This window comes from Tachyglossus aculeatus, chromosome 16, assembly GCF_015852505.1.
Source record: "Tachyglossus aculeatus isolate mTacAcu1 chromosome 16, mTacAcu1.pri, whole genome shotgun sequence".
Lineage (NCBI taxonomy): Eukaryota > Metazoa > Chordata > Mammalia > Monotremata > Tachyglossidae > Tachyglossus > Tachyglossus aculeatus.
The window spans coordinates 6348858-6375297 of record NC_052081.1 but is presented as its reverse complement, the minus strand read 5'-3'; the positions used below and the strand labels follow the sequence as shown (position 1 = coordinate 6375297).

The window sequence follows — 26440 nt, the reverse complement described above, 5'->3', positions numbered from 1 at the left end:
AGTCACACCATAGGAAGGAAAATTGTCCATTTAGGGGTTTTATTTTTTTTCAGAAACCCAAAGGCATTTTTGAATATTATAAACAAAACTCTTGGGAGGTGGTAACTGCTTTTATTCCCCTAGGACAGAGTAAGCAATTTGCCACGGATACTGTAGTGTGCTATGGGTGACCAGCATTCCAGGGCCCCCAAAGACTGGTTTACTTTTGATGTGGTTAGTACAGTGCTCTAAACAGAGTAAGAGCTCAATAAATACCATTGATTGATATGCTCCAGTAAGCATACTGGAAAGATCGAGAAGCAGCTTGGCCTAGTGGAAAGAGCATAGATCTGGAACTCTAACCTGGGTTCTAATCCTGACTCTGCCCATTGTTTGTTGTGGGACTGTCACTTAACTTCTTTGTGCTTCAGTTACTTCATCTGTAAAATAGGGATTAAGACTGTGAGTCCTATGTGGAACATGGACTGTTTCCCATGTGACTACCGTGTCTTTACTAAGAGCTGAACAAATACTATAACGTGTGCTGCTGTGAAAAGGATGGGCAGGATAAAGGAAGACTTGGAATGCCAAGACCAACCAAGAGGTCGTTGACAGGTAAAGACTGAGATCTTTCTCTATGATCTGAGGGGTTTCTCAACCCAGCACCCCGCCCCCCCCCCCCAGAGTTCCCTATTTTCCAACACTCCCCCAGCCTTCATTGATGGGATACCAACCTGAATCTCTTCCAGAGTCCGGGCAAACAGCAATATCTGTAAGTCTCCAGGTGGCTTCATCATTGAATCCCCACCACTGGATTTGACTTCTGATTTGATCACGGATCCAGAGTGCCCTGCGTGTTAATAAGTTGTCGGTCTTATTTTCTGGTTGGAGCTATATGGTTGTTTTCTTATTTTTGTTCCTCAAGCAAGACCAAAAAAACCAGTCTCTATTCCACGTGCCTGACTGATTAGTGAAAAATGCACTGGGTGTGTGAACGTGATCATTGAAAGATGAAGAGCTAGAGTTTGAGGTCGGCTAAAACAGGGTCCCCAGGGCATCTCCCCCCAGCCTCAAAGGGTGCCACTCCCAAGTCGTAAGACTAACCGCTGTGACGTATCACGTACTCTCTCGCCACAAACTGGCAAGCTTCAGCCTTTGCTAATAGGCATTTCTCTGGGCACAGCAACAAATATCCATTCCAATTTGGTTGCAGGGTTTTGACTTTCTCCAGTTGAAGTTTCTCACGCTCCCAGAAGCGTTTCTCCGGCCATGGCTGGCAGGGGATCAGCCTCTGATAAGTCATATCTTCCATCAGCTGAGCACCTTTCAGGACTGAAAGGAGTTAGGTCCAACCCACTAAAGGCAACTGAAGTTAATGGGGTTTGGAGCTGAAAGTGATTAGTACTGGGATCTAATCCCAGCTCTGCTAATTGCCTGCTGTGTGACCTTGGGCAAATCTCTTAACTTCTTTGGGCTTCAGTTTTTTCATTTGTGAAGTGGGGGATTCAATGCCTATGCTCCGTCCTACTGAGACTGTCAGCTCCATGTGGGAGGGACTGTATCCAATGTCATTAGCTTGTATCTACCCTGACATCTAGAACAGTGCTTTGGTGCATTGTAAGTGCATCATTATCGTCATTATTGTTAGTTCAGACCCCTACAATCTTACCTGAAAGTCCAATAATCTGGGATGTACTGTTAGAAGCTGGTCAAGAACCAGGGCTAGAGTTTGGGCACTTGAGTTTTGAGGGGAGAATGAGATGTTACCTCCAAATTTTAGGGGTTAAACTGTGTGGAGAAACAGTTCATCTTTTTATTTTCAATCAATCTATGATATTTGTTGAGTGTTTACTCGTTGCAGAGCACTGCACTAAGTGCTAATGAGGGTACAATAGAGCTCTGCCCTCATGGGGGAAATAGATAATAAAATAAGTTACAGTTAGGTGAAGCAATCAAGTATATAGATATGTGCATAAATGTTGTGGGGTGGAGGTGAGGGGAGTATCTAAGTGGTCAAGGGGTGAGGGCTCAAGTGCATGGGTGACACAGTAGGGTGGAAAATGGGGTGAGAGATTAGTCATAGAAGGCTTCCTGGAAGAGGTGTGATTTTAGTAGGGCTTTGAAGATGGGAGAATAGTGGTCTATCACCTGTGAAGGGAGAAGGAGTACTGGAGATGATGAGTGAAATAGAGAATAGTAGGTTGCAGCGTGGCTCAGTGGAAAGAGCACGGGCTTTGGAGTCAGAGGTCATGGGTTCAAATCCCGGCTCCACAATTTGTCAGCTGTGTGACTTTGGGCAAGTCACTTAACTTCTCTGTGCCTCAGTTACCTCATTTGGAAAATTGGGATTAAGACTGTGAGCCCCCCATGGGACAACCTGGTCACTTTGTAACCTCCCCAGTGCTTAGAACAGTGCTTTGCACATAGTAAGCGCTTAATAAATGCTATTATTATTATTAGAGGAGTAAAGTGTGTGGGCTAAGCTCGTTCTCTAGACTGTAAGCTGGTTGTGGGCAGGGAATGTGTCTGTTATATTGTACTCTCCCAAGCGTTAGTACAGTGTTCTGCACACAATAAGCACTCAATAAATACAATTGACTAAATACAATTGGCAGTAGTGAGAGAGGACTTAAGGAATTGAAACGTGAGTGTGATCCTAGCAGCATAATACAAAGGGGAGAGCCATCCTCTGGTTCCCAGCATCGGTTCGATCCTGATACCAGGTTTCCAGTTCTGAGCCCCACATCTTGAGAGAGATGTTCTCAGTTTGGTGAGAGTTCAAAGGGAACTGATAAATAAGATTAAAGGTTAGGACAATCATCCCTCTGAGGAGCCATGAAAGAAGCTGGAATTATCCAATTTGAAGAGGAGAAAGCTTCTTGTTTCTGAAGACAGTTTCTTCCAACAGTAGTGGACAACTGTTTGTGTCTTCCCAGTCTGGAGGAAGGGAATCCAGCATGAAGGGTTTGAGTTAGATATGAGGTCGGACTCCCCAGAAGTGGGAATGGGATAAAAAAGGGAAGGTGAGAAGTCTTTCAAGTTGGAATTCCTGCCCCTACCCCTGGTTTCAATGAAGAAGAGAGCATGGCTAAGTGGAAAGAGCACAGGCTTTGGAGTCAGAGGTCATGGGTTCAAATCCTGGCTCCGCCACTTGTCAGCTGTGTGACTTTGGGCAGGTCACTTAACTTCTCTGTGCCTCAGTTACCTCATCTGTAAAATGGGGATTAAGACTGTGAGCCCCCTGTGGGACAACCTGATCACCTTGTAACCTCCCCAGTGCTTAGAACAGTGCTTTGCACATAGTAAGCACTTAATAAATGCCATTCTAATTATTATTATTGAAGCAAGAGAATAGATGAGGTCAATCAATCCATCAGTGGTATTGTTTGAGGGTTTACTGTGTGCAGAACATTGTACTAAGTGCTTGAGGGAGTACAATACAACAGAATTGGCAGACACATTCTCTGCTCATTGACTTATGACTCTGTCCTCCTCTGGTTCTGTAAATCAGATTTCTAAGCCACAACTGCAGTTTGCCAGGAAGACTTTAGGGAAGATTGACCTGTAAAATAACTTACGATCGGTGTCTAGGAAGCTGGACTTGGTTGCAACCTTTTCTTTTTCCCCCTGGACAACATATCTGTCAGTGCCTATATGTAAGTGAACTTGCTGACGGAAGGAAATAAATGTCGGATTTTAACATTGGGACAGATCAACTCACCTTGTTGGAAAGCTCTGGAGAGTTACCTCATGTTAACTGTTAGCAAAATGTTGATGACTCAAGGACTGGATAAGAAAAACAAACCTTCAGAAAGACAGGCCGTGCTCTGAAGGGAATTCGCTTACCTACTAATGATTTAAGGTTTTTTTGGAGGCGGATACATCTTGGTCTAGTTTCAGAAAGCTATTGAGTTCGTATGCTCCTTCAGGCTTTCTCCTGAATGCCACTGTCCAATGACACTAGCAGTCACAGGTGCTTTTTCCTGTTACCAGTGCAGGAATGACTCAATTTGGCCTGTTGCATACCCACACAGTGTTGGGTGACCAGTTGCCCGGTTTTATACTGGATGGTCCAGTTTTCAGCCAGTCTGTTTTCCTTCTGTTATAGTTGGCCTAGTGGGAAGACCCTGGGCCTAGGAGTCAGAGGACCTGGGTTCTAATCCCGGCTCTGCCACTTGCCTGCTGTGTGACCTTGGGCAAGTCACTTAACTTATCTGTGCTTTGGTTTCCCCATCTGTAAAATGGGGTTTGAACACCTGTGAGCCCAGCGTGGACAGAGGCTATGTCCAACCTGATTATCTTGATTCTATCTCAGCACTCAGTACAGTGCTTGTCACATAGGAAGCACTTCAAAAGCTAAACAGCATGACCAAGAGGATAAAGCATGGGCCTGGGAGCTGCCGGCCCCAGAAGTTGTCTGCTGTCTGACCTTGGGTAAGTCACTTAGCTTCTCTGCTTCAGTTTCCTCAGTTACAAATTGGGGATTCAATACCTGTTCTCCCTCCTACTTAGACTGTGAGCCTCCTGGGGGACAAGGACTTGGGCTGACCAGATTAACATGTATTCATTCATTCAATCATATTTATTGAGAGCTTACTGTGTTGCACTAAGCGCTTGGGAAGTACAAATCGGCAACATATAGAGACAGTCCTTACCCAACAGTGGGCTAGCTCTTAGAACAGTGCTTGACATAAAAAGCACTTAATACCATAAAAACCACAATTATAATAATTATTATTATCATATGGCATCAGTGTTTTTAGGTCCACTGCATTTATTTTGAGCTCCCAACCTCCCTCTGCCTCAGCTCCTATTACCGACTTTTGAGCTTGGAAAGGAACTGGGAGAAAATTCACTAAATCTAGAGGAAGTTGTTGGGTGGGGGTTAGGAGCCCCTGTGAAGAAATGCTCCAGGTTCATATAGATTAGCATGGATGGCCTTCTGCAAAACATTATGTAGGGCATCATCCCTGTAATAATAATAACAATTGTGGTATTTAAGTGCTTACTGTGTGTCAGGCACTGTACCACACTGCTGGAGTAGATGCAAGCAAATCAGGTTGGACACAGTGCCTGTCCCACATGTGGCTCACAGTCCTCATCCCCATTTTACAGATGAGGTGACTGAGGCACAAGGAAGCGAAATGACTTGCCCTAGCTCACACAGCAGACAAGTGATAGAGCCAGGATTAGAATCTAAGTCCTGATTCCCAGGCCTGTGTTCTATCCATTAGGTTATGTAAGCTCCTTGTTGGCAGGGAACATGTCTACCAACTCTACTCTACTTTTCCAAGTGTTCAATATAGTGCTCTGCACACTGTCAGTGTTCAAGAAACACTACCGATTAATTGATTGGTTCCAGTGGCTCAGTGGAAAGAGCGTGGGCTTTGGAGTCAGAGGTCATGGGTTCAAATTCCGGCTCTGCCAATTGTCAGCTTTGTGATTTTAGGCAAGTCACTCCTCTGGCCCTCAGTTACCTCATCTCTAAAATGGGGATTAAGACTGTGATCCCCTCATGGGACAACCTGATCACCTTGTAACCTCCCCGGTGCTTAGAACAGTGCTTTGCATATAGTAATAAATGCCATCATTATTATTATTATTATCATGTGCCTTTCTGGGGTACACAAGAGCTGTCAGTGGTCACTCTAGTCCAGTGTGTGCCTGTCTATATGGCCACAGCCTAAGGTGGTAAGGCAAATTCACCCTGAGTGGGAATGTGGCCTGTTTCTGCCCTTGACTGATATGTCAGTGTAAGCATATCGGTGCCTCTTATACATGATCGTCTGTTCGGAAACTGAAGACTCGATGTCAAGGAAGGGAAGGAGGAGGGGGATACGGGTGCTGTCGATCCACGGAAGATCGGGATTGCCCTCTGGCTACACCTAGACATCAGCCAGAAAGAGATCAGTGACATTCACGTTATCAAAAAGGCTAGGTCCTGGATCCGGGGGTTGGAAAAATGATTTTCTTCAGAACTATCCCTCTGGCAGAAAAAACAATTATCACAGTACAGCTCCCGCAAGCTAGAAGATTGAGATTGATGAAAGGAAGGAGCTTTTCAATACATGCCTCTTCTGTGAAACATTACTTGGGGTGGATGTGGGATTTGCAGATGACTTCACTGAGTCTTTTGGGTGTGCAGCAAACATCATCTATGGAGAGAAACCCCCTTGAGCCTTCTCTAGCACGTAGGGAACTTGGAACTGCAGAGGAAACATGCCAGAGACAAAAGGGATGTAAGAGTTGAAGGACTTGGGGGGGAAGAATGACAGGGGTTGGGGTGGGGGAAGAAGACTCTTATTCAGCAGAAAGGAATTAAAAATGAACTGAAGAATTCTTTCCATCCCCTGGGACAAAATGTACTTTCACCTAAGAGGATGGCCCTGAATAGTTTCAGAGGAAAATCTTAGAACTTCTCAAAAGAAGCAACGTTAAATGAGAAAGAGGCAGTGAAAACTGAGAGAGTGAGCTAAAAATGACTTTACAGGGATAAGAGACTTAAGTTCGTTCATCTTTTCAATAGCAGCTGCAGGTCCGGGGGGCCTCTAGAGAGGTTCTTTGCCTATGTGTGTTCCTCTGAAAGGTTCCAAGTTCTGCCTCCACATCAAGCTTTAAAATACTTGGTTTGTGGATTAATTATTGTGCTAATGTTCAAGGACCAGAATCACTGAATATAGACAGAGCATTATGTGACTGGCTGTTCACTAGGGTGAGGCCACACTACCTCACATCAGTCTTTCATGTGACGCTGAGCAGTAATGATTAATGCTGATGGCGTTTTTGGGAAGCAGTGTGGCTTAGCGGAAAGGGCACAAACCTGGGAGTCCCAGGATCTGGATTCTTAATCCCATCTCTGCCACTTGCCTGCTGCATGACCCTGGGCACGTTACCTAATTTCTTCGTGCCTCTGTTTCTTCATCAGTAAAATGGGAATTTAGTGCCTGTTCTCCCTCCCACCTACACTATGAGTCCCCTGTGGGACAAGAACTGTTCAAGAACCGATCGTATTGTATTCACCCCGGCACTTAGTACAGTGCTTGGCACAAAATAAGTGCTTAACAAATACCATTATTATTATTAAGGCTTACTCTGTGCTAAACACTGTGGTAGGTACAAGGTAATCAGATGCATTCATTCAATCAATCGCATTTCTTGAGCGCTTACTTGTGCAGAGCACTGTACTAAGCACTGGGACACGGACCCTGTCCCAAGTAGGGTTCACAGTCTTGAGAGGGAGGGAGAGCGGATCCAGAAGGCTATGTTCATCCATAGCTCATCAATCAATCGATGATATTTACTGACCACTTATTCTGCACAAAAGACAGTACTACACACTAGGAAGAGTACAATACAGCAAGTAGATATGATCCCTGCCCAACAAAACTTTGAATGTCCAACAGCCAGGATGCCTGACCAATAACTCCAGCTCCTTTGGGGGTGAGAGAGGACCAGAGGGGTAACGGCGAGAAGCTGCCCATTACAGTGAAACTGGACGAGTGTGAGAAAATACATCCCTCTTGGGGAGAGACCCAGACTGACCCTCGGAATTTAGTTGCAGCCACTAAGTCAACGTCTCTGTTTGTACAAAGTCGTGCGGGAGCAGGATCATGAAATATGAGGGGTGAGGAGGAAACTCCTTCCTCTGACCTGAAAGCAGCAACAGATGTAGCACAGGGTGCCAATCTCCGGAAGTGTGGAGTGGTGGTGAAATCCGAGCCCAGGTCACATCATACCTCCCTTCATCTCTGGACCATCTGAGCTATCTCATTCTGCCACATAAGATGGGTAAAAACTGCTGCCTCAGCTCAGATGCCAGTTAAATCACATTCAACACATTGGCTGGCTGTTTTCCTAAGATAGTGGGATTTTTTTCCTCCACATATTTTGAGTTTTTGTCTAGGATTTGTGTTTTGGGCTGCCTCTATCATGCAGTTATAATTCCAGAGGAAATGGCTGGGTGAGGAATCTAGGAGTCCGCCCCAACTCTGAACCGGCCCCCGAACTTGATTTGGGGATTAGCTGTTTTGAATTCATTTTTCCTCCATTTCCTAATGCTCTTGCAATGCCCAGACACCCTGAAATCAGATGTTTTGGTGACATTTTCCAAAGAACCAGAAAAAGAGACGACAGGAATGAGTGCAAAACTGACTCACACCTCATGAAATTCTTGAAGCAGAAGTCACAATGATCCAAGCAAACATCCTTGTTGGGAAAAGGAACCTCTCCCAAACGGACTTCCAAAGTCTTCTAAAGAAAAGTCAGACAGGTAGCCATGACAATGGCTTGATTTCATTGTTCTGGGAGTTTTTGACATGGTGGAGAACTGCTTTGTTGAAGAATATAGCCAGGGGAGTAATCAAATTCCCCTTCAGAACTCTCACTAAATACCATCCTTCCTTGAAGCAAGGAAAGAAATTGTTTGTAAAATCTGGCTACCTGTTCAGAATAAGGTCAATCGGTCCATGGCATTTATTGAACACTTGCTGTGTGCAGAGACCTTGGGTACAATGCTACATAGTTGGTAGACATTCCCTGCCCACAGTGAGCTTACAGTTTCTAACAAGGTGTTGTTGTTAGACACACCCAAGTCATATGACATTTGCTCCAGGAAAGAAATGTGTTCTCCCACTTTAAACTGCAAACTACTTGTGGGTAGGAAACATGTCTACCAACTCTATGGAACTGTGTACCCTCCCAAGTACCTAGTACGATGCTCTGCACACAGTATGTGCTCAATAAATACCATTCATTGATTGATTCTCACTGGCCCTGATTTCATGTGATGACCTACTTTTGCCACTGGAATTAGATCTTTATCCAAACCCTCTCATAGGTTGGCCTTCACCACCTGCCTTTAGAACTCTAGGGTACCTAGAGGGAACATAGGAAACCTCCACAGCTTTTCCAACCAGGATCCAAACAGAAAGAATAAAGAGACAGAGGAGCCCTGAGCAAAAACTGTCCAGTGGAAGGAAATTCCAGGGTATCTCTTGGCTTTGGTATAGGAATTTCCCCAATTGGTAGACTTATAGATGGGATACACAGAGCCATGAATTAGGAGCAAGAAGGTGACATGCAAGTAGAAGACACTTCGATGCATGAGAAAATAGTGTTCACTCAAAGTTCATCGTGTTCAGGGATTGTTGTCTGTTTTAATGTTGTGTGGTACTCTCCCACATGCTTAGTACAGTGCTCTGCACACAGTAAGCCCTCTGCATATATGATTAATTGATTGGTTGATCAAAGTAGGAAGAAAGCTGGGGAACCAATTTGAAGAACAGGAAAGATTAGGATCAATCAGTCCTATTTATTGAGTACTTACTGTGTGCAGAGCACTGTACTAAGCACTTGGGAGAGTACAATGTGACAGTTGGTAGACAAGTTCCCTGCCCAAAGTGAGCTTACAGCCTAGGGGGGAATGTCTAAGCCTAGGTTTATTTGATGTCGTTGTGGGAAAAACTGAATTTTATGAGAATGCTTAGCCCAAAATAGAAATGAAGATAAAAAGTGTTAAAAAAAATAATAATGCAGAGCTGTAATACTGGGATCAAGCACCCAGTGGCTCTTTCTCTCATCCCAGTTCCCAGTGTGGATTACAACAAATGCTCTGTAGGGCCAATTGAGCCATTGTGAAAACTGGGGAATTGCCCAGGGGGCATTGCTCTAAGGGGGTCTATTTGGGTTAATGGGATACCACTTCTCATGCTCTTCCCTCTAATGCCACCACAGATCCTGTTTAAAGTAATGCATGTTACTGGGAGGGTAAGATATTCCAAGTGTTATTAACACAGGGGTTCTGAGCTTGCAGAGGTAGGGACAGGGCAAGTTTGGAGCTGGTGGGGGACAGGGAGGGGGGCATCCTTTGCTTCCTTCCCCAGCTATGCCATTCAATCGGTCATCGTCTCTGATATAATCTATCCCTCTGAAGTTGAATGGGGAAACTCATCCTTCCTTTGTTCCCTCCCTAACTCTCCACCTGCTTCTACCTAACCGAATTCTAATCCCAGCTCTGCTATTTTTCTGCTGCATGACCTTGGGCAAGTCACACCACTTCTCAGTGCTTCAGTTCCCTCATCCATCAAATGGGGATTCAATACCTCTTCCCCTCCCACTTAGGTCGTGAGCCCTTCATAATCCAAGGATTGTGTCTCACCTGATTATCTTGTGTCTATCCGAGTGCCTAACACAGTGCTTAGATCAGAGTAAGTACTTAACTATTGTTATTATTATTATCATTATTACTGGCTTGCCCCGCTGCTCACTCTGCCCTGCTCAAACCCATCTTTCTTTACTTCTTAAGTAGGATGGCGACTTCCATGCTGCATCAAAATGGATGAAAGGGGCACCTATCCCTCCCTCCCTTTCTCTCCTCTTCCCCCTCAAGCCCCTCCACGGTAAATCTGCGGAGAGAAAGAGGCCCCCACTTCTCCCTCTCTGCAAAGGGAAGAACCAACTCATAATACTGTAACCAGAAAGCCCACTCTGAGTTTGTTTAAAAATCCACGAGGATTTTGTTTGTGAAACTGAAGAGGTGTGAAACCTCATGACGTTAAGCTGCAGCTGGTAGTTCTTTTGCAAGCCACCATGCAGTATTGTTGTGCAAGCCAATGTATCTACTGCTTTCTTGAGGAATCCTTGCTATCCTTTCACACCAGCTCTGTCTTCAGAGGGTGAAACCCCAAAGCTCCTTTAGGGGAAGGTACGTGTTCGGTTTTTTACACTTTCCCAAGCCTAGTACCGTACTTTGCACTTAATAAATGCAACACTACTACTACTACTGCTACTTCTACTACTACTACTATTTGGACCCTCAACACCTACTTCAGTGCTCTGGCTCAGTGGGTTCAGTGCTCAATAAATAGTGTCAGACAACTATGTAGGCCACCTGTGTCCAGGACACTACTGTGACCCAGCTAGAAGTTGCCTGGCCTCTAGGCAAGTCATCTAGAGTCACCACACAATTAACAGAAGCATAGTGTAGTCAGAGGAATTCTGGACTTCAGAGTCAGAAAATATTCCTTCTATTCCAAACAGAAGCACAAAAATCAATCAGTTAACAGTGCTAAGAGCTTAGTACGGTGCTCTGCACACAGTAAGCACCCAATAAATATGACTGAATGAATTTATTGAGTTCAGAGCACTGCACTAAGCGCTTGGGAGAATACAACACAATCCTATGGAGTTTTCAACTGCCGAAGAAATGAGACACGAATCCATGACACAAAGACATGAAGGTTTTCCGCATTCTTTATTGAAAAGGAATTCATTTCTACTCTAGCGCAAACACTGTATATTTTACATCATAAAGCAAGATATAATTTACATAATACATTTCTTATGAGATCTTTATACCCCTCAATATCATTTCCTTTTCATTACTTCCATCATTTCTCCTGGTTTTCTTTCACCTGTAATATGCCCTACAGATCAGCATCTGCTTTACAGAGATGTGGCGGAGGTGACAGGCAGATAGCCATGTATATATTTATTAGTGTATGATTCAGGAGGGATAGGGAAATACCTCCAATTCTGAGGCTCTGAGAATCTCATCTGGCACCTTGCTTAAGACCTTGGAAGGCTATTTCTCTAAATTGCATACAAAGCTTGAATCAACTATCCCTGTGTGCATATTTCTTGAATTGCATAGAAAGTAGTTGGGGGGTGGGGGAGGAGGGATTCAGGAAGACTAGCAAATGTGGCTGTATCCTGAGCCCTGGGCATGAAGGCCTTATTTCAGTTTCGCTCTAATTTAGCTTAGGCTTCCCTTTTCTGGAGTGAGGAGAATCTCAGGATGAAACCTTAAGAAAATACTGCTTTCTGCCCCATTCCCATCACCTGAATTCCTAATTTGCAATTAAACCCCATGAAATAACATGGAATTCCCATGATTTTCATCATGTCCTCCTCTAAGTGTCACAATGTGAGAGTTTTCGAAAGTTTGGCACTCACTTCACAACAGTCACACCACAACCCAGTCACCCGGGCCTCAGAGTCCGTCTGCCCTCGGTATTCTTCCCACGCTGTTTGGTAAAAATGTGGCGGGGAGCACTTTAGGATGCTCCAAGATCCTCGTGTCCACCGGCCTGGAATGGATAGTACCGGAGGTTAATTAGAATTCTCCCAAAAGCATAAAAATCTCTCTTGGCATAAGCAACATGAGGGTTGGTGGAATTCAGTACAGTTTGGTGGGTACAATATTTTCAGGTGGGGTGGGGTATTCAAAAAGGTGCTGTGGTTTTCCTGACAGCTTGACCCTCAGATCTACGAAGAGATGGATGTAAAGATGCACATTTATTTGCAGTGAAGGCAAACCTCCCCGCAGTGCAAAAGTTGTATACACCTGAATCCAAAAATGTGATTTGGTAGTTGATGGATTCTCTCAAATCACCAGTATTTCAACATTTCAGAATTGTTCTGGTCATGGAGGCCTGGACTCGAGAGTGAGCCAATCAAGTCCTTCCCGCCTTCTTTTGGAGATCTTGTACTGTAGATCTACTGACTGAAAATTTGATCAAGGGCCAAAAGAGGTGATGTTTGTATGTGTGTGTGTGTGCATGTGTGTGATATGTGTGTGTTCATGTGTGAGATGTGTGACTTTAAATCAGCATCGATTTCTCAGTATAAAATTACACTTCTCCCTAGCAGCTCGTGTATCCCAGCAAGGAAACACTCCCTCGGTTCAATTCTACATTCCTAATCCCATTCACATTCATAGCTAATTCCTCATCTCTCAGGTCTGCCAAGTGCTGTACAAATAAGACCCAATGACTGGGAGGATGGAGCCTCACAACACCCCTGTGAGGTAGGTAAGTTCATTTAAACCCATTTTGCAGACAGGTAAACCAAGTCACAACATGTTTCAATGACTTCTCCAAGATTCCCAGGCATGCTAATAGCACAGCTGAACATTTAAAAAAGAAAATTAAAGTCCCAATTCCCAGTTTCTGGCACTAGCCATGGGTTCATGACGCTTTTCAAAAAACCGGCCCGTGATAAACTAAAATATTGGAATTTGAGGGTAGGATCCTGCTTAAGGAGGCATCTGACAATTTCTACCAAGAGGGAAAAACCTGGAAAATGGATTGGCTTTGCCTTCTCTCTCTACATCGTTATAATCTCCGCTGTGAAGTGTGCTCTGGTCTTCCCATCTGTGGCTGACTCATCCCCATGAAAGGGCACCTTGCCTCCATTCCCCATGATCAGTCGATTGATCAAATGATAGTATTTACTGAGTACCTTACTCTGTGCAGAGCACCGTACTCAGTTCTTGAGGGAGTACAATAGAGCTAGTAGACATGACCCCCGCCTTCAAGGAGCTTGCAGTCTATCGTGTGCAGAGCATTGTACTCAGCTCTTGGGAAAGTACAACAAAGCTGGTAGAATGAGTCCCTGCCCTCACAGAGTTTGCAGTCTAGAAAAGGAGCTTTCACCACCATCCACTTAGAACCACACTGCGTGCTTAAAAAGGGTTCACCCTGAATATGGTTCCATGGACTTGATAGGAACTGCTGTATCCAGAGAAAAGAAAACAGGGTATTTATTGATTTGCCCCTTCACTGGGGAGACAGGCAAGGTGGTGACAGTGACAACCTGACATTTTTATTGAGAAACCACAAAACCAAGCTTGCATGAATATTTTATATATATAATATATAACTATATACAGTATATATAAATGTGCATCTGACAGCCCTTTAATACCCGTGGCACCAAACGGAAACAGTAGAATTCGCCATCACAGATCCCAGTCCTTTTTCTGCAGAGTGTTTTTCCCTTCCTTTCTGGAATGAAAAGCATTTCTACTTTCTTTGGCTGTTCAAAATGGCAGTGCCAGCAAATCATTCAAAAGCAACACAGGCGTCTTAACCCAGAATGGCTGTCTTTCGACTAAGGCTTGGAGTTTGCAGGCAGCCAGGTTAGGAAGAGATCAAGGCACGTTCAAATGTTGCGTCGAGCGTTGTGCATGGAGGCCTTCTCCAGGGGTGGGCCGGGGGGATGGCGGCAGAGAAGCCCGCTCGCAAACCTCGGAGAAAGTCTAGTCTGGGTTCTTCATGAGGCTTTCCTTCTCCAAAGGCTTTTGACAAGCTTCTATAAGGTGAGATTGGGGCGGAGGGGGTGGGCGGGGATTGGGGGGAAGGTGCAGGAAAGGCCACAGGGGTCAAGATAGAATTGTGGCAGGTGTGGCTTCAGGCACTTTTTCAGCATATAAGTCTTCTTCTGAGGCTGTGAACTCTTAAAAACAATAATCATAAAACAATGGGCTGGGGTGGACTTAACTGAAGAAGCTGAAGTATACGGAGCAAAGCATGAATGAGCAGGGGGACAAAATATGGAAACCAGGATGATTGGTACTCCAAAGTGAGGAGAAATGTGTTTTAGCCAATTTTTCAGCTTGCTCCTCTCCTCTTTTTTCTGCTTTTATCCCCAAATTTAGTTCTGCATTTTTTTTCCCAGCAGATGAAGAAATGACAGAGCAGGATGGGTGTCTTTGTTTGGTTTTTTTTTTGGGGGGGTTTCTTCTGGGGCCTCAGTTGACTGTTGGGACCTGATTCCTCTGTAAACTATATTCCTTTGCCTTCAGTCTCAGGTTGGCAATGCTGTTGGCCATGTTCATGCCCTGGGCTGGGCTGGTGTTGGCACACGTGGCAGAGTAGGTAGCCATTGCACTGTAGGGACATGGAGAAAGAAGAGAGCAGGGAGAAGGATCAGGCATTCATCTCACATAGCCACCAAAGTTGCCATACTGCACGCCTACAGTGCTGGTTCACTGTCTTGGAGCAGGAGCCGGAGATGTGGGGAGAATCACGTTTGCTGCGTTGCTTCAGTGAACAGGTGATTTATCTCAACAGGGACAACCCCTGCTTCAGTCAGTTGGAGAGTGTGTGTGTGTGGTTGTGTGTGTGTGTATGCCCTTTTCCCTGAGCTAACCCCCCCAAAAAGGATCGTGTCTTTCATAATACTCTTTCATATTGTACTCTCTCTCTCAAGTGCTCAGTACAGTGCTTTGCACAGAGAAAACACTCAATAAATACTATTGATTGATTGCGTGATGCTGTAGCTCTATGTGGAAGGCTACCTAAGGGGCCAGGAGGCTTAGGGATGTAGCCATTTCCTTGTTTGGCTGGGTAGAAAAAGGTGTGTCGGACCAGATTTAGAAACGAAGACCTTGAGAAGACTCAAGGAGCCTAGAGCATAAACTGTTCTGGTTCTAGATTTGGATGGCCCAGAGGCAAATAAACAGTTTCTACTGGCTCCCAGTGCTAAGGAAAATCTATGAGTATGTCTCAGTCACCAGCACTTGTAATTAAGGCTGAGGATCCATCCTTGAGAGCCAATAGGCCTGAGAGGTGTAATTAGTGGCTTTCTGTTAGCTCCAGCACAGACACCACATGTTGTTGTGTTTTGGGATATAAATGACTTTTTACCACTGCACGTAGATTACTCATGAAACCAAACTCTTAAAGGATTCAGTTTAATTTGAGGAAAACATTCCTAATTGATTTTTAAACCCAACAAAAATCCCTTCCCACAGCACTGGAATGGGCAGCGACTACTTGGGCAGAGTGACCAGTGCTTTTCTGTCACCTGAATTCCAAGGGAATCGCATCAGCCTCAGGGAGTTTATTGTTCCAGGGAGAGAGAGCGGCAGAACCAACCCAGAAAACAACCCGACCTGCCTCCTCGAGGCAGTAAGATCACATCATTAGCACTGACATTTCTGAGTAACAGGGAGAGTGAAAACCCTAAAGAGGGACCCAACGCAGCCCAGACAGAAAACCACCTTAGGGGTCAATTACTGTACCACAAAAAGCCGCTTTCCCCTGAGTTTTCAGGTGGTACCTTAATTCATTCATTCAATCGTATTTACTGAGCACTTACTGTGTGCAGAGCACTGTACTAAGCACTTGATGATTATGGACAGCCGTTTGGATCATTTTAGAACTGTTTATCAAAATGATATAGGGGTGTCCCACTGAGGGGATGGGGAGCACCAGAAGCAGGAGGTTAGGGATCACAGAGTAAAATATCTGGGACCAGGTCTGTCTCTTTGCCTTTCCTTGTAAATGTGCTCCTTTCCATCCGGTCCTTCATTACTGCATGGTGATCGCATTCTGAGCTCTGAGATAACTGCCAGGCCAAGAGGATGGGCCTCCAGGCTGCAAGCAGTCTATTTCCTGAGTGGGGCCAACGATTCCTTTACAGTTCTTGATCTTCTCCCACACCATTATCGGGTGGATAGATTTCTTCCACCAAAATGCTCAGGTGTGGAAACATAGGAAAGAGGAGTAGAAGAGACACAAGGAATGCAATTCCTGAACCTTCTGACCGCACGGGTGGACAAACCACTTTACAAGCAGAGTAGAGAGGCTCCATTGGAGAAAATCAGCGGTCCCCAGTCAAACAGTGTCCCATTTTCACCACAGGGTATTGCAGGATGGGACAAGGGGGTGGTCTTCTGTTTGGGCAGGTTTCAAATAGGGAGGTGGTGATGACCAACTTAGAGAAGCAGCATTGCCTAGTGGATAGAGCCTGGACCTGGGCGTCCGAAGGCTCTGGATTCTAATCCCGGCTCTGCCACTTTTCTGCTGAGTGATCTTGGGCAAGTCGCTTAACTTCTCTGTACTTTAGTGAACTCATCTGTATCATGAGGAATAAGACTGTGAGTCCCATGTGGGACATGGACTGTGTCCAACCTGATTAGCTTATATCTTCCTCAGTGCTTAGAACAGTGCCTGGCACATAGTAAGGACTTAAAAAGTATCATAAAAAAAAAGGTAAATGAATGTCAGAGGCCTGAGGCTACGATTTGGGGAGTGGCCAAGAGGTTCCCTATACAGTATTTTGAAAATGACATGTTCCAAACTCCCATGTGCCTCAGCCCTTTCCAATTCTGAACCCAACCAGGAGCACTGCAGACAACCTCTCGACACCAGCTCACACACATGTTTTCTATCACTGCGGCTGCTAAGATCCAGCTGGAGAAAGAAGGCAATGTGGGTCTCAACAAATCAGCTCTTTGATCCAACGATTCTCCTAGAGTCCGTCCCATTGATCCCCTGATCAACTGGGGTTCCTCCCTTTGGGTGTCAGGAGATCAGAGCGGGGTTCACACTTCTTTTGCACCTTGAAAGCTTGGATTGAATGCAGGATGCTTAGAAATCTCTTGAGTTTCCTAAAGCTGATCACATCTGTGACAGTACATTCATTTCTACTACTATGAAAATAACATTTCATCCAGTCAGTCCTGAAAGGGCAGGACCAAAATACATTGCTTTCTTGCTGTAAGAATGTTCTGCACATTCCTGTCAATATTCATCTAATATTCTGGTCCTTGCCAAATCAGGGGATTCTTTGGAGAGTCTTTGGGTAGGCTGAGGTTCTCCCTAGTCTGTTTTTATAGCTCAAACAGTAGCTCTATTTTTGAAATTAATCCTGGCCAGTGTTTTGTATCCCAAGAGAAAATCAAAGGAAATTAGGCATATATTTTAAGCACAGACTATGCTATTCCCCTATCCTTGCACTCCCACTAGGACAGTTCCATCTTAATATTTATATTGTTTCTATTTTATTTTTCAAGAAAACCCAACTAGGCCATTTCCCATAATGCTTCAGAACAGTGGCACTGAGGAAGGAATTGCTGCAGGGTTTAAGGCCCCTCATCCTAAAAAGTTTTTGGAATTAGCACTTGCTTATGATCTGACCACCTGAAGGTAACTTGCAAAATGTTAATCAACTGAATTTTACAATGCCCTGGAAAGTAGGCAGGTGATATCGTGGCACTTTTACAAGTGTATGAATGGGGGTACTGTGACTTAACTTTTCCCAGGATCTCAGCCAATCCGTGACTGATTCAGGTGCAGACACTGGAAGTCTTGACTCCCTGCTTTTACCCTAAACCCTGAAGTTCCCCCACCCATTTATTTCCTCCAGCACTTTAAGTAGTAGTAGTTGTAGTAGTAATAGTAGTAGCAGCAATAGTAGTAGTAGTCGTAGTAATAGTAATAGTGTCTACTGAGCACCCACTTGGTGCAGTGTACTATATTAGGTGCTTGGGGAGTACAGAATAAAGACGTGGACAGATTCCCTGCCCACAAGGAGCTTACACTCTTCGGAAGCCCATTTCCTTTATGGTGGATTCACAGAAAGATCTCCATCCTTGGGCTCATCATCAATCATCAATCGTATTTATTGAGCGCTGGGAACAGGCCCAGTTAGGCTTGTGTGACAGGCTCCAGCACAGCCAGGTAAGTGAGTGGATCAGGATGCCCATTCCCATGGTGGTAATTTAAGGAAGTCTACTGGGGCAGGAGAAAGGGCACTTCCTGTTAAGTACAAGATGCAAGTGAATGACTGTCCTCTTTGATGCCTACCTCTTCCTAATTCCACCCCATGTGTTATTGCTCATTCTCATATTTCTTTCCATTTCCCTCATTTTCTTCCCTCTAAAAAGGTAACCAGTATCAGTGCCATCATCCCTTGTCCAGTGAGCATTCATTCATTCATTCAACCGTATTTATTGAGCACTTACTGTGTGCAGAGCACTGTACTAAGCGCTTGGGAAGTACAAGTCGGCAACATATAGAGACGGTCCCTACCCAACAGTGGACTCACTGTCGGGCAACCCAATCCTGTTCCCAAGAAGCCAGACAACCCCTTCACTGGCATCTCCTCCATGAGATTAAACTTCTCCCCATAAGAAATTGGAGTGAAGTTGAAGGTTTATGCCAACTCTGTAGCTGAGAACAGGATTCACTGGAGTGACTGGGAAGAGGATCTCCATCAGCAGTAAAACAGGGCTTGCCTTAATAATGAGAGCCAAATTTCGTCTGGTTGGGACGCTGTTTCCTCTTTTCCCATCCTACTTGCCCTCTGAGGGTTAAAGTATAACCCTGAGTTTACTGTGAGGACCCCTGTGCTCAGTGTGTCAGGTGTGTCAATTGAGAGCTTGGGGGACCAAGCCCTGGGCTTTGTATGAAGGATGAAAAGAAAATATTTCTCATCAATGGGGGTTGCATAGGGATTTGCTACCCTTGCAGCTGCAATAAACTCATGAGTTTTGCATCTTTATTCTGAGAACGATTTCAGAAGGCCCAATCCAGCTCGAAGCACAGCTCCTTGTAGGGGAGGCAATAGACAGCTAGCTGGATGGGGGGAGGGGGATTGTAGTTCGACTCTAAATTTAGGTTACATGACAGCTGGAACAAAATGGGTGATATTCAGTTGACCATTGGGATGGTAGCCACCTTCCTTGCAGAGTGGTTGTTAGGAATAGCTGATAAATGCTTTTACTTGGTGGCTTGCAGTCATTTTCAAGTGCTAAAAAAAGCATGAGTTCTACTTCCTTCTGATACCCAGCCTGAACCTGACAATTGAACCTCTAATTAGTTTAGGTGACTACTTTCCTGTCTGGTATTTTTCCATTAGGTCCTTCAAACTTTCAGTTAGGCTGGTGCAGATCTCAAAATGGCAGCAGTGTGGTTGTTCTGACATGGCTCAACATTACCACGAGGAGAGGAAGTGCAAAAAAGAAAAATCTCCCTAAAGACCAGGAGAAAACCAGTCCAATTCTGCAGATGCAAGAGATTTGAGTAAATCTTGGCAACTTCTACATACTGAAGGCTTTTGAAGTCTCTCAGGATTGTTAGGAAAAGCCTCAGAACTTGTTATTTTAAAAAATTCTTTCCACTTTTATCATTTTCCCAAAAGACACCCCCATGTGTGAATGGCTATTGGGTGATAGTCACAGAGTGGATATCTTCTCTTAGCTCTGTCCCCTTAATTAAGTAGCCAGAATACTATCACATTATGTCAGAAAGTGGTCTGACTTTATTGCTTATGGTTAGATTACCCAAGCTGATTATCATTTCTCTATCCACTTCATCAAATTTTAGTTTCCATTTATGCAGAATCTTCCCTCAAAGTATCATGAGATTTCTGTATGTATTAACTCTCAATCCTCATCACATCACAGGGGAGTCAGGAAGACTCCATTTTACAGATGGAAAAACTGAAAAAAAGAGATGAACTGCCTTGCCAAAGCCAGGATGAGGACTCATTTCTAAATCCAATCTGGGACTCTGGGTCAGTATGCTATCCTTCCAGACCAGAGGGGCTCTTAGCAATTCTCCCAGTTCACTGAGGCTTGGGATGATCTAAAGGACCCAAGTCAGAGGCTGCGATCTCCTCTCTAGCAATCCCCAGCCTAGCCCCTCACTGCTCAGCTAGCCCACGGTTCTCATCCAGGAGCACGCTACCTCCCACTCAAACCCTGCCCCCAAATAACCACCACCCCCCAGCCCCCACTGGGCAGTTACCTTTTCAGTGTCTTCCGTTAGAATCCGTTATGAAGCCCCTCGTGTAAACAACATCTTGGGAGGGACGAGGATCTATTTTTGAAAGTGTGAGAGGAAGAAATGAGGCAAACGAGTTCAGCAGAAGTCAGGCACCAGGACTACGAGCTGTGCAGGGTGGCGGCAAGAGGACAGTGACAAAGAAAGCAGAGCGGAAGAGATGGGAGAGAGTCTACCCTCTCTGCTGCCACTGTTCACACCCACCCTGGCCTAACCGTTGGCTTTCATGGCCAAATATGGCCAAAGCCACGTCCCTCTTTATATTCCTCCCATGAGGGGATGGTTAAGGGGGCAGTTCCCCTCCTACTCCTCAAATGAGAGCCAAGGGTCAGGGCTTGCAAATCTTTAGGCTGTCTCTAGCTACCTATGGCTTCATGCCTGGGTTCTGACCAAAGAAAAACAACGCTTTTGCTCTTTGGTTTTCCCTCCTGCCTGTCGTCGTCAGAGGAAAGCCTGTGAGATTAGAGAAGAATGATGTTCTCAACATTCTGTTCACCACTCCTGAGCTGCACAGTTGAGCCCGGGTTTCAACCCTCTTGACAGTGTGAAACTGCTAGGACTTTCACTGAAACAATTCTTCTCTGGCATGTATGAGTCTACTGGTATGTCATTTAATCGCTTGGGGATATCAGTGAGTGTGGAGAACCCCAGAACTGTAAACCGAAAACAGTGATGTGAAATTAAACACTGTTAGCCAACTGTATTTTCATGGGAAGGACAGCCTCATGGATCAGAAAGTAAAGTAGTAAGAAGGAGGATCAACAGTCATGATTTCTCCTTTCCATCAGCTGGGAACTTGACCTGTTACTTTGGGCAAGTCACTCAACCTCTCAGTGCCTCCAATTTCTCATCTGTACAATAAGGGTGACAACACCAACGTGTCACAAGAGTGTTGCGAAGAACCCTGAACTGATATCATTCAACTCAGTTATGGAAAATGGAAGACTCAAGGTGTACAAACAGAAGTTACTCTTCAGAGAGCCAAAGACCTAATATTTAGTTTGCTTTTCAATATTCATTTCTGCCTCATGCTTTCAGTGAAACAAGATAAGCCGACCACAGTTACATTCACTCCCCCAGTGAAATGCAACCCTATTGTGTCTTAGCTAGAAACAAAATAAGAGAATGTTGAAATACTATATTTCATTATCTTTTCAAAATGAACAAAATATCATAAAACCACTTAATAAAGTCCAGTTTTGGCTCCATATAAATTGAGCTTTGGGAGAGGGTTTGAAGGATACCATTTATGCACTGGTACTAGACAATCCTTTAGTGATCTGAAAGAGTTGCTTAATCTCCTGAAGAACCTAACCAGTACCTGGGAGTGACTTTTCCAAACCTAGCCCAGTAGATTTCATTTCTAGCTTCTTTTTACAAAGTCTAATTATATCAGAGAGAAATCCCCTCCCTACAGGGAAACCAGAAAGTAATCAGATTTCATTTCTAGCTTCTTTTTACAAAGTCTAATTATATCAGAGAGAAATCCCCTCCCTACAGGGAAACCAGAAAGTAATCAGATATGAGCAGCACCATACTTAATCCTCAACCTTGTGAACGCTGCAATCCTTAGCCTGAAAGGGTATTGGATTGTAAGCGCCTCCAATAGAATGCAAGCTCCTTAAGGGCAAGAACTATGTCTGTCAATTTTACTCCCCCAAGCACTTAGTACAGCGCTGTATGCATAATAGATGCTCCAAAATACTATTCATTGATTCATGTGGCCTTCTGGGATTCTGCTGAGAGGTTCAGCAATGACTCCATGGATGCCAATTGATCTTTGTATCAAGGATCCAGGTGAAAGAGAATAGCAGTCAGTTTCCAACAAACCACCCATGTCTCTACAAACCATAACATTCAGTTGTTGCTGACCTTGGGCATGCTCGGGTCACAGATTTTGAAGTCCACAAGCTCTGTGGTCCCAAGCCCGTTTCCCAAGTCACTGACTAACCTCATCATCTGCTTTTTTTTTCCTTTTAATGAAACTAAAATTCTCATTAGTCTTTGAATTGTTTTTAACAGTGAAACTATAAAAAGCTTGGAGTCTAAATAGAGTGTTCTTAAAGGTCCCATTTTTGCCTACCTTGATTAATATTTCAGAAGTTCAGAGGATAAATTAATTCTGATGAAGTGTAAGATTTAAATATAAAAATGATACCCAATCCTACATCATAACTCTGATCCTTCTAGAAATCCTCAGAGAATTAGATGGCATCAATGAATAAGGATATTTGAGTAGCCCTAGCTAGGACTAAAGCTGTAGACTGTACACTGTAAGCTTCTCTCTAGACTGCAAGCTCCTTGTGGACAGGGAAAGTGTCTACCAACTCTATTATATTGTCCTCTCCCAAGCACTTAGTACAGTGCTCTGATTGAATGATTGACTAAAGCATTAGGGTCATCGAACCAGTCAGAATTTTCTTGTTCTCTATTTAATTCTCAAATATCGCTTTGAATGTGCAGATCAGCTTCAGGATAACCCTTAGAGAGTCCTAACCAACCAGCAAAAAGGAAGTCCCTGAAAAAAAAAAAACCAGTCTCTCCAAGTTGAAATAAGAAAGGGCCTCATTCTAGAAGCAATGCTTATTCTAGAGGTCTTTATTCTTTTTTGAGCATCCTTTACCCAAACGTTCATGAGTCTGGTGGAGTCTCTCTCTGTTCTGTCACCAACCCCGTTCCTAGGACAACTAGAGCACTGCAGCAGAGCTGCTGATGAGAGTCTGGGCAGACCAACCCCGCAAAAGCCATTTCCATAGCTTCCCGGGCAACTAGGGCGGATCCAGATGGAAAGCGGCTGAGGTTCACCTGTACGGAGAAGCCGTTCCCCAGGAGAGATAGTCAGTGGGTCTTGGAGCGGGACGCGGGACGATGGGTTGTTCCACAGCGGTCACTTCCCCCGAGTAAGATTTAAGGAGGGAGGCATTTTTGTTAGCCAGCATGGCCCTCTCGTTTCGGCGAAACTTGGCTCTTCGGTTCTGAAACCACACCTGGAAGGTTTGGAGAGAGGAGGGGAGGGAGGGAAATCAAAGGTTACATCAGACAAGCTCCACTTTGTAGGTGTGCAGGCTTCTGGGGAGAACACGGGGCTGGGAGCCAGGGGACTCGGGTTCTAATCCTGGCTCTGCTTTTTGCCTGCTGTTTGAAAATGGGCAAGTTACAACTATTTTGCGCCTCAAAATGGGGATTAAATGTCTGTTCCCCCTCCCCTTTAGACTGTTAGCCTCAAGTGGGACAGGGACTGGGTCCTTTTTCTATCGCAGTGCTTAGCACAGTGCTTGATTCCAAATCTGGACATTATGATTATTATTGTTATTATTTGTACTACTCTGTTCTCTCCACAGCCTTGAGGCCTTAGCATGGTATTTAGCCAGCGGCTACTGCCCGCTCTATGTTTTAGCCTGTTTTCAGCTCAAGCCTTTCAATGAATGCTGCTCGGGAAAAAGCCTAGGGCCAGTGCCAGTGAAAGTTTGTGAAATGACTTAATGCAGGTGACCCTGACCCTGACAGCCTGACTATCTCTCTCAAAATCAGCCATCAAACCCAAGAAGCAAATCTCACCCGACTGTACAGCAGACCTAAATAGAAAGTTAGCAGAGGTTTCTAAAGTGAAACTGGTGTATCTGGCCTTTCATCTTTACAGGAAATCCTCCCCCATAAAGGCCTTTTTTATTACATCTAAGGCCTTCACAGGAAATTGAAAAGCAGTTGAATTCCTTTTAAAAAAAAATAGCCCTGCTGACCAGGACTTCCTCTGTGAGTCAGCTGTTTACATTTCTCCATCCGTTCTGAAGCACGAGAGAATCTTTGGTTACCCTAAGTGCCACTAAAGAAAGATTCACTTTATCCATTGATTCCTTTCTTATCTGCAGGACCACAGCAGATAAGTAATTCATCAATATGAAAGACTGCTTCTGATCACTCCAAAGAATCCACTGAGTTCAAGTGCTTTGAAATATATTTTCTCCTATATTGAAATGATTCTAAATCTAGATTATAATCTCCTTGAGGGTGGAGCTCATGTCTACCAACTCTATTGCATACTCTCCCAAGGGCTTAGTGTAATGCTTGACACAACACACACTCAGAAAATACCACTGATGGATTCTTCAAAATGTACTATGACAAATCAGCAGGTAGGAGCCAGTGTCATCCTACAGCAGGAGCAGAAGATGGGGTGATAATAATAATGATGGCATTTGTTAAGCACTTACTATGTACAAAGCACTGTTCTAAGCGCTGGGGGGGTTACAAGGTGATCAGTTTGTCCCACGTGGGGCTCACAGACTTAATCCCCATTTTCCAGATGAGGAAACTGAGGCCCAGAGAAGTTAAGTGACTGGCCCAAGGTCACCCAGCAGGCATGTGGCAGAGCCGGAATTAGAACCCATGACCTCTGAGTCCCAAGCCCATGCTCTTTTCACTGAGCCACAGTTTCCTATCAATCAATCAGTTTTATTTATTGAGCACTTAGGGGGGTAGAATACTGTATTAAGTGCTTGGGAGAGTACAGCACAACAGAATTGGTAGGCACAAAGAAGTTAAGTGACTTGCCCATGGTCAAACAGCAGCATGGAATTGGTAGACACGCTGCCCAAAACAAGTTTACAGTATTGTATGGGTCAAGGAAGTGGAGGGAGGTGGCCAGTGGGGCCAGGGACAGGAGGAGAAGAAAGACCAGGGTTAAGGCCTTTTGTGTGACCATGGGCAAGTCACTAAACCCTATGCCTCAGTTTCCTCATCTGTAAAATGAACATTAAATATCTACTGCATATTATTCTCCCTCCCCCTTATACTGTGAGTTCTGTGTGGGACAGGGATTTTGTCTGATCTGATTATCCTGTGTCTGTACAAGAGCACAGCATGTTGTAAGGGCTTAATAAATATTTATTAATAATAATAATTATGAAAATAGTCACTTTTGTAAAGTGCCTATTATATAATAATCACATGTAAAGTAAGTCACATATTTTTCAAAATGATAATTTCTATTTTCTTAGATAAAAAATATGTGTGTGGGAGAAAGACTGGGGCCTAGAATTCTTGAGTGTCATAAGTAGTCACCCTAGATTAGCTTCCTTAGGGCTCTTAAATAGATGTATACTAAATTGATTTGTTTTGAACACTCAAGTTGTAAATATTTTAATGTTTGTTTTTGTCTTTCCCTTTAGAGTGTAAACTCGTAGAGGTCAGGGGACACTTGTTATTTCTTTTCTTTGTTATTCTGTACTTTCCAGTAGCCTAGTACGGTGCATAACACCAAGGGTGCTCAATAAATGCCTCTACTACAGCCAAAGCTGCTATCTTCAGATGGAAGGAGTGTTATTGCTATGATTCCAATCAACTTTGGATTGAACATCTCCTATGACTTTTAGTTCTCACACTGCTCAGCCAGGAGAGAAGTTCACAAACTCAAAATGGTTGCCGAAGTCACTCAAAATGTTCAAGGTTTCATTCTCTCAGCATTCAAACCTTCTTTCTAGCATGGGGTGGAATCAATCAATCAATCAATCATATTTATTGAGCGCTTACTGTGTGCAGAGCACTGTACTAAGCACTTGGGAAGTACAAGTTGGCAACATATAGAGACAGTCCCTACTCAACAGCAGCAGGAGATGAGTCACTGACAAGAAGAGACTGAAGATTGGGACTGTGTTCCTGCTTTGCCGAGTTCTGCAGCTCAAAAATCAATCAATCAATCAATGGTATTAATTCAGTGCTTACTGTGTGCAGAGCACTGTACTAAGGGTTACTAAATGTGACCTTGGGAAAGTCACTTAACTTCTCAGTGCCTCAATTACCTCATCTGTAAACTGAGGATTAAGACTGTGAGCCTCATGTAGGACATGGACTGTGTCCAACTGATTAGACTGAATTTATTCCAGCGCTTAGTACAGAGCCTGTCACATAGTAAGCACTTACCAAATGCCATTAAAAAAAAGAAGAGCTTGGGAGGGTACAATCCGGGGATCTGTGAGGGGAGCACAACAGCTCTGGAGAAAGTTTGGGGGTTAGGGTTCCTCGGAAAAAACATTCTAGGTCCAACCAAACTTCTGTAAAATGTTGCATATGATGTCATTCCATTATACTAAGTGCTTAAAAGAACGCTT

The 26440-nt window shown here is 44.3% G+C and overlaps 1 protein-coding gene across 3 annotated transcripts in view; it reads right to left on the bottom strand.

Annotated features, from left to right (window-relative positions):
- Window positions 1-13344: 13344 nt before the first annotated feature.
- PRRX1 (paired related homeobox 1) overlaps window positions 13345-26440 on the bottom strand; it is a 68107-nt gene continuing 55011 nt past the window's right edge. For 2 of the 3 annotated variants that reach the window (XM_038758725.1, XM_038758726.1), the window contains 2 exons: window positions 23139-23320; window positions 13345-14648 (listed from right to left, as the gene is read on the bottom strand). In XM_038758725.1, coding sequence (XP_038614653.1) covers window positions 14510-14648; window positions 23139-23320 — 321 coding nt within the window. In that variant the 3' untranslated portion in view covers window positions 13345-14509. Of the gene's footprint in view, window positions 14649-20297; window positions 20370-23138; window positions 23321-26440 lie in introns of all 3 variants that reach the window. The other variant, XM_038758727.1, reaches the window with a different exon arrangement.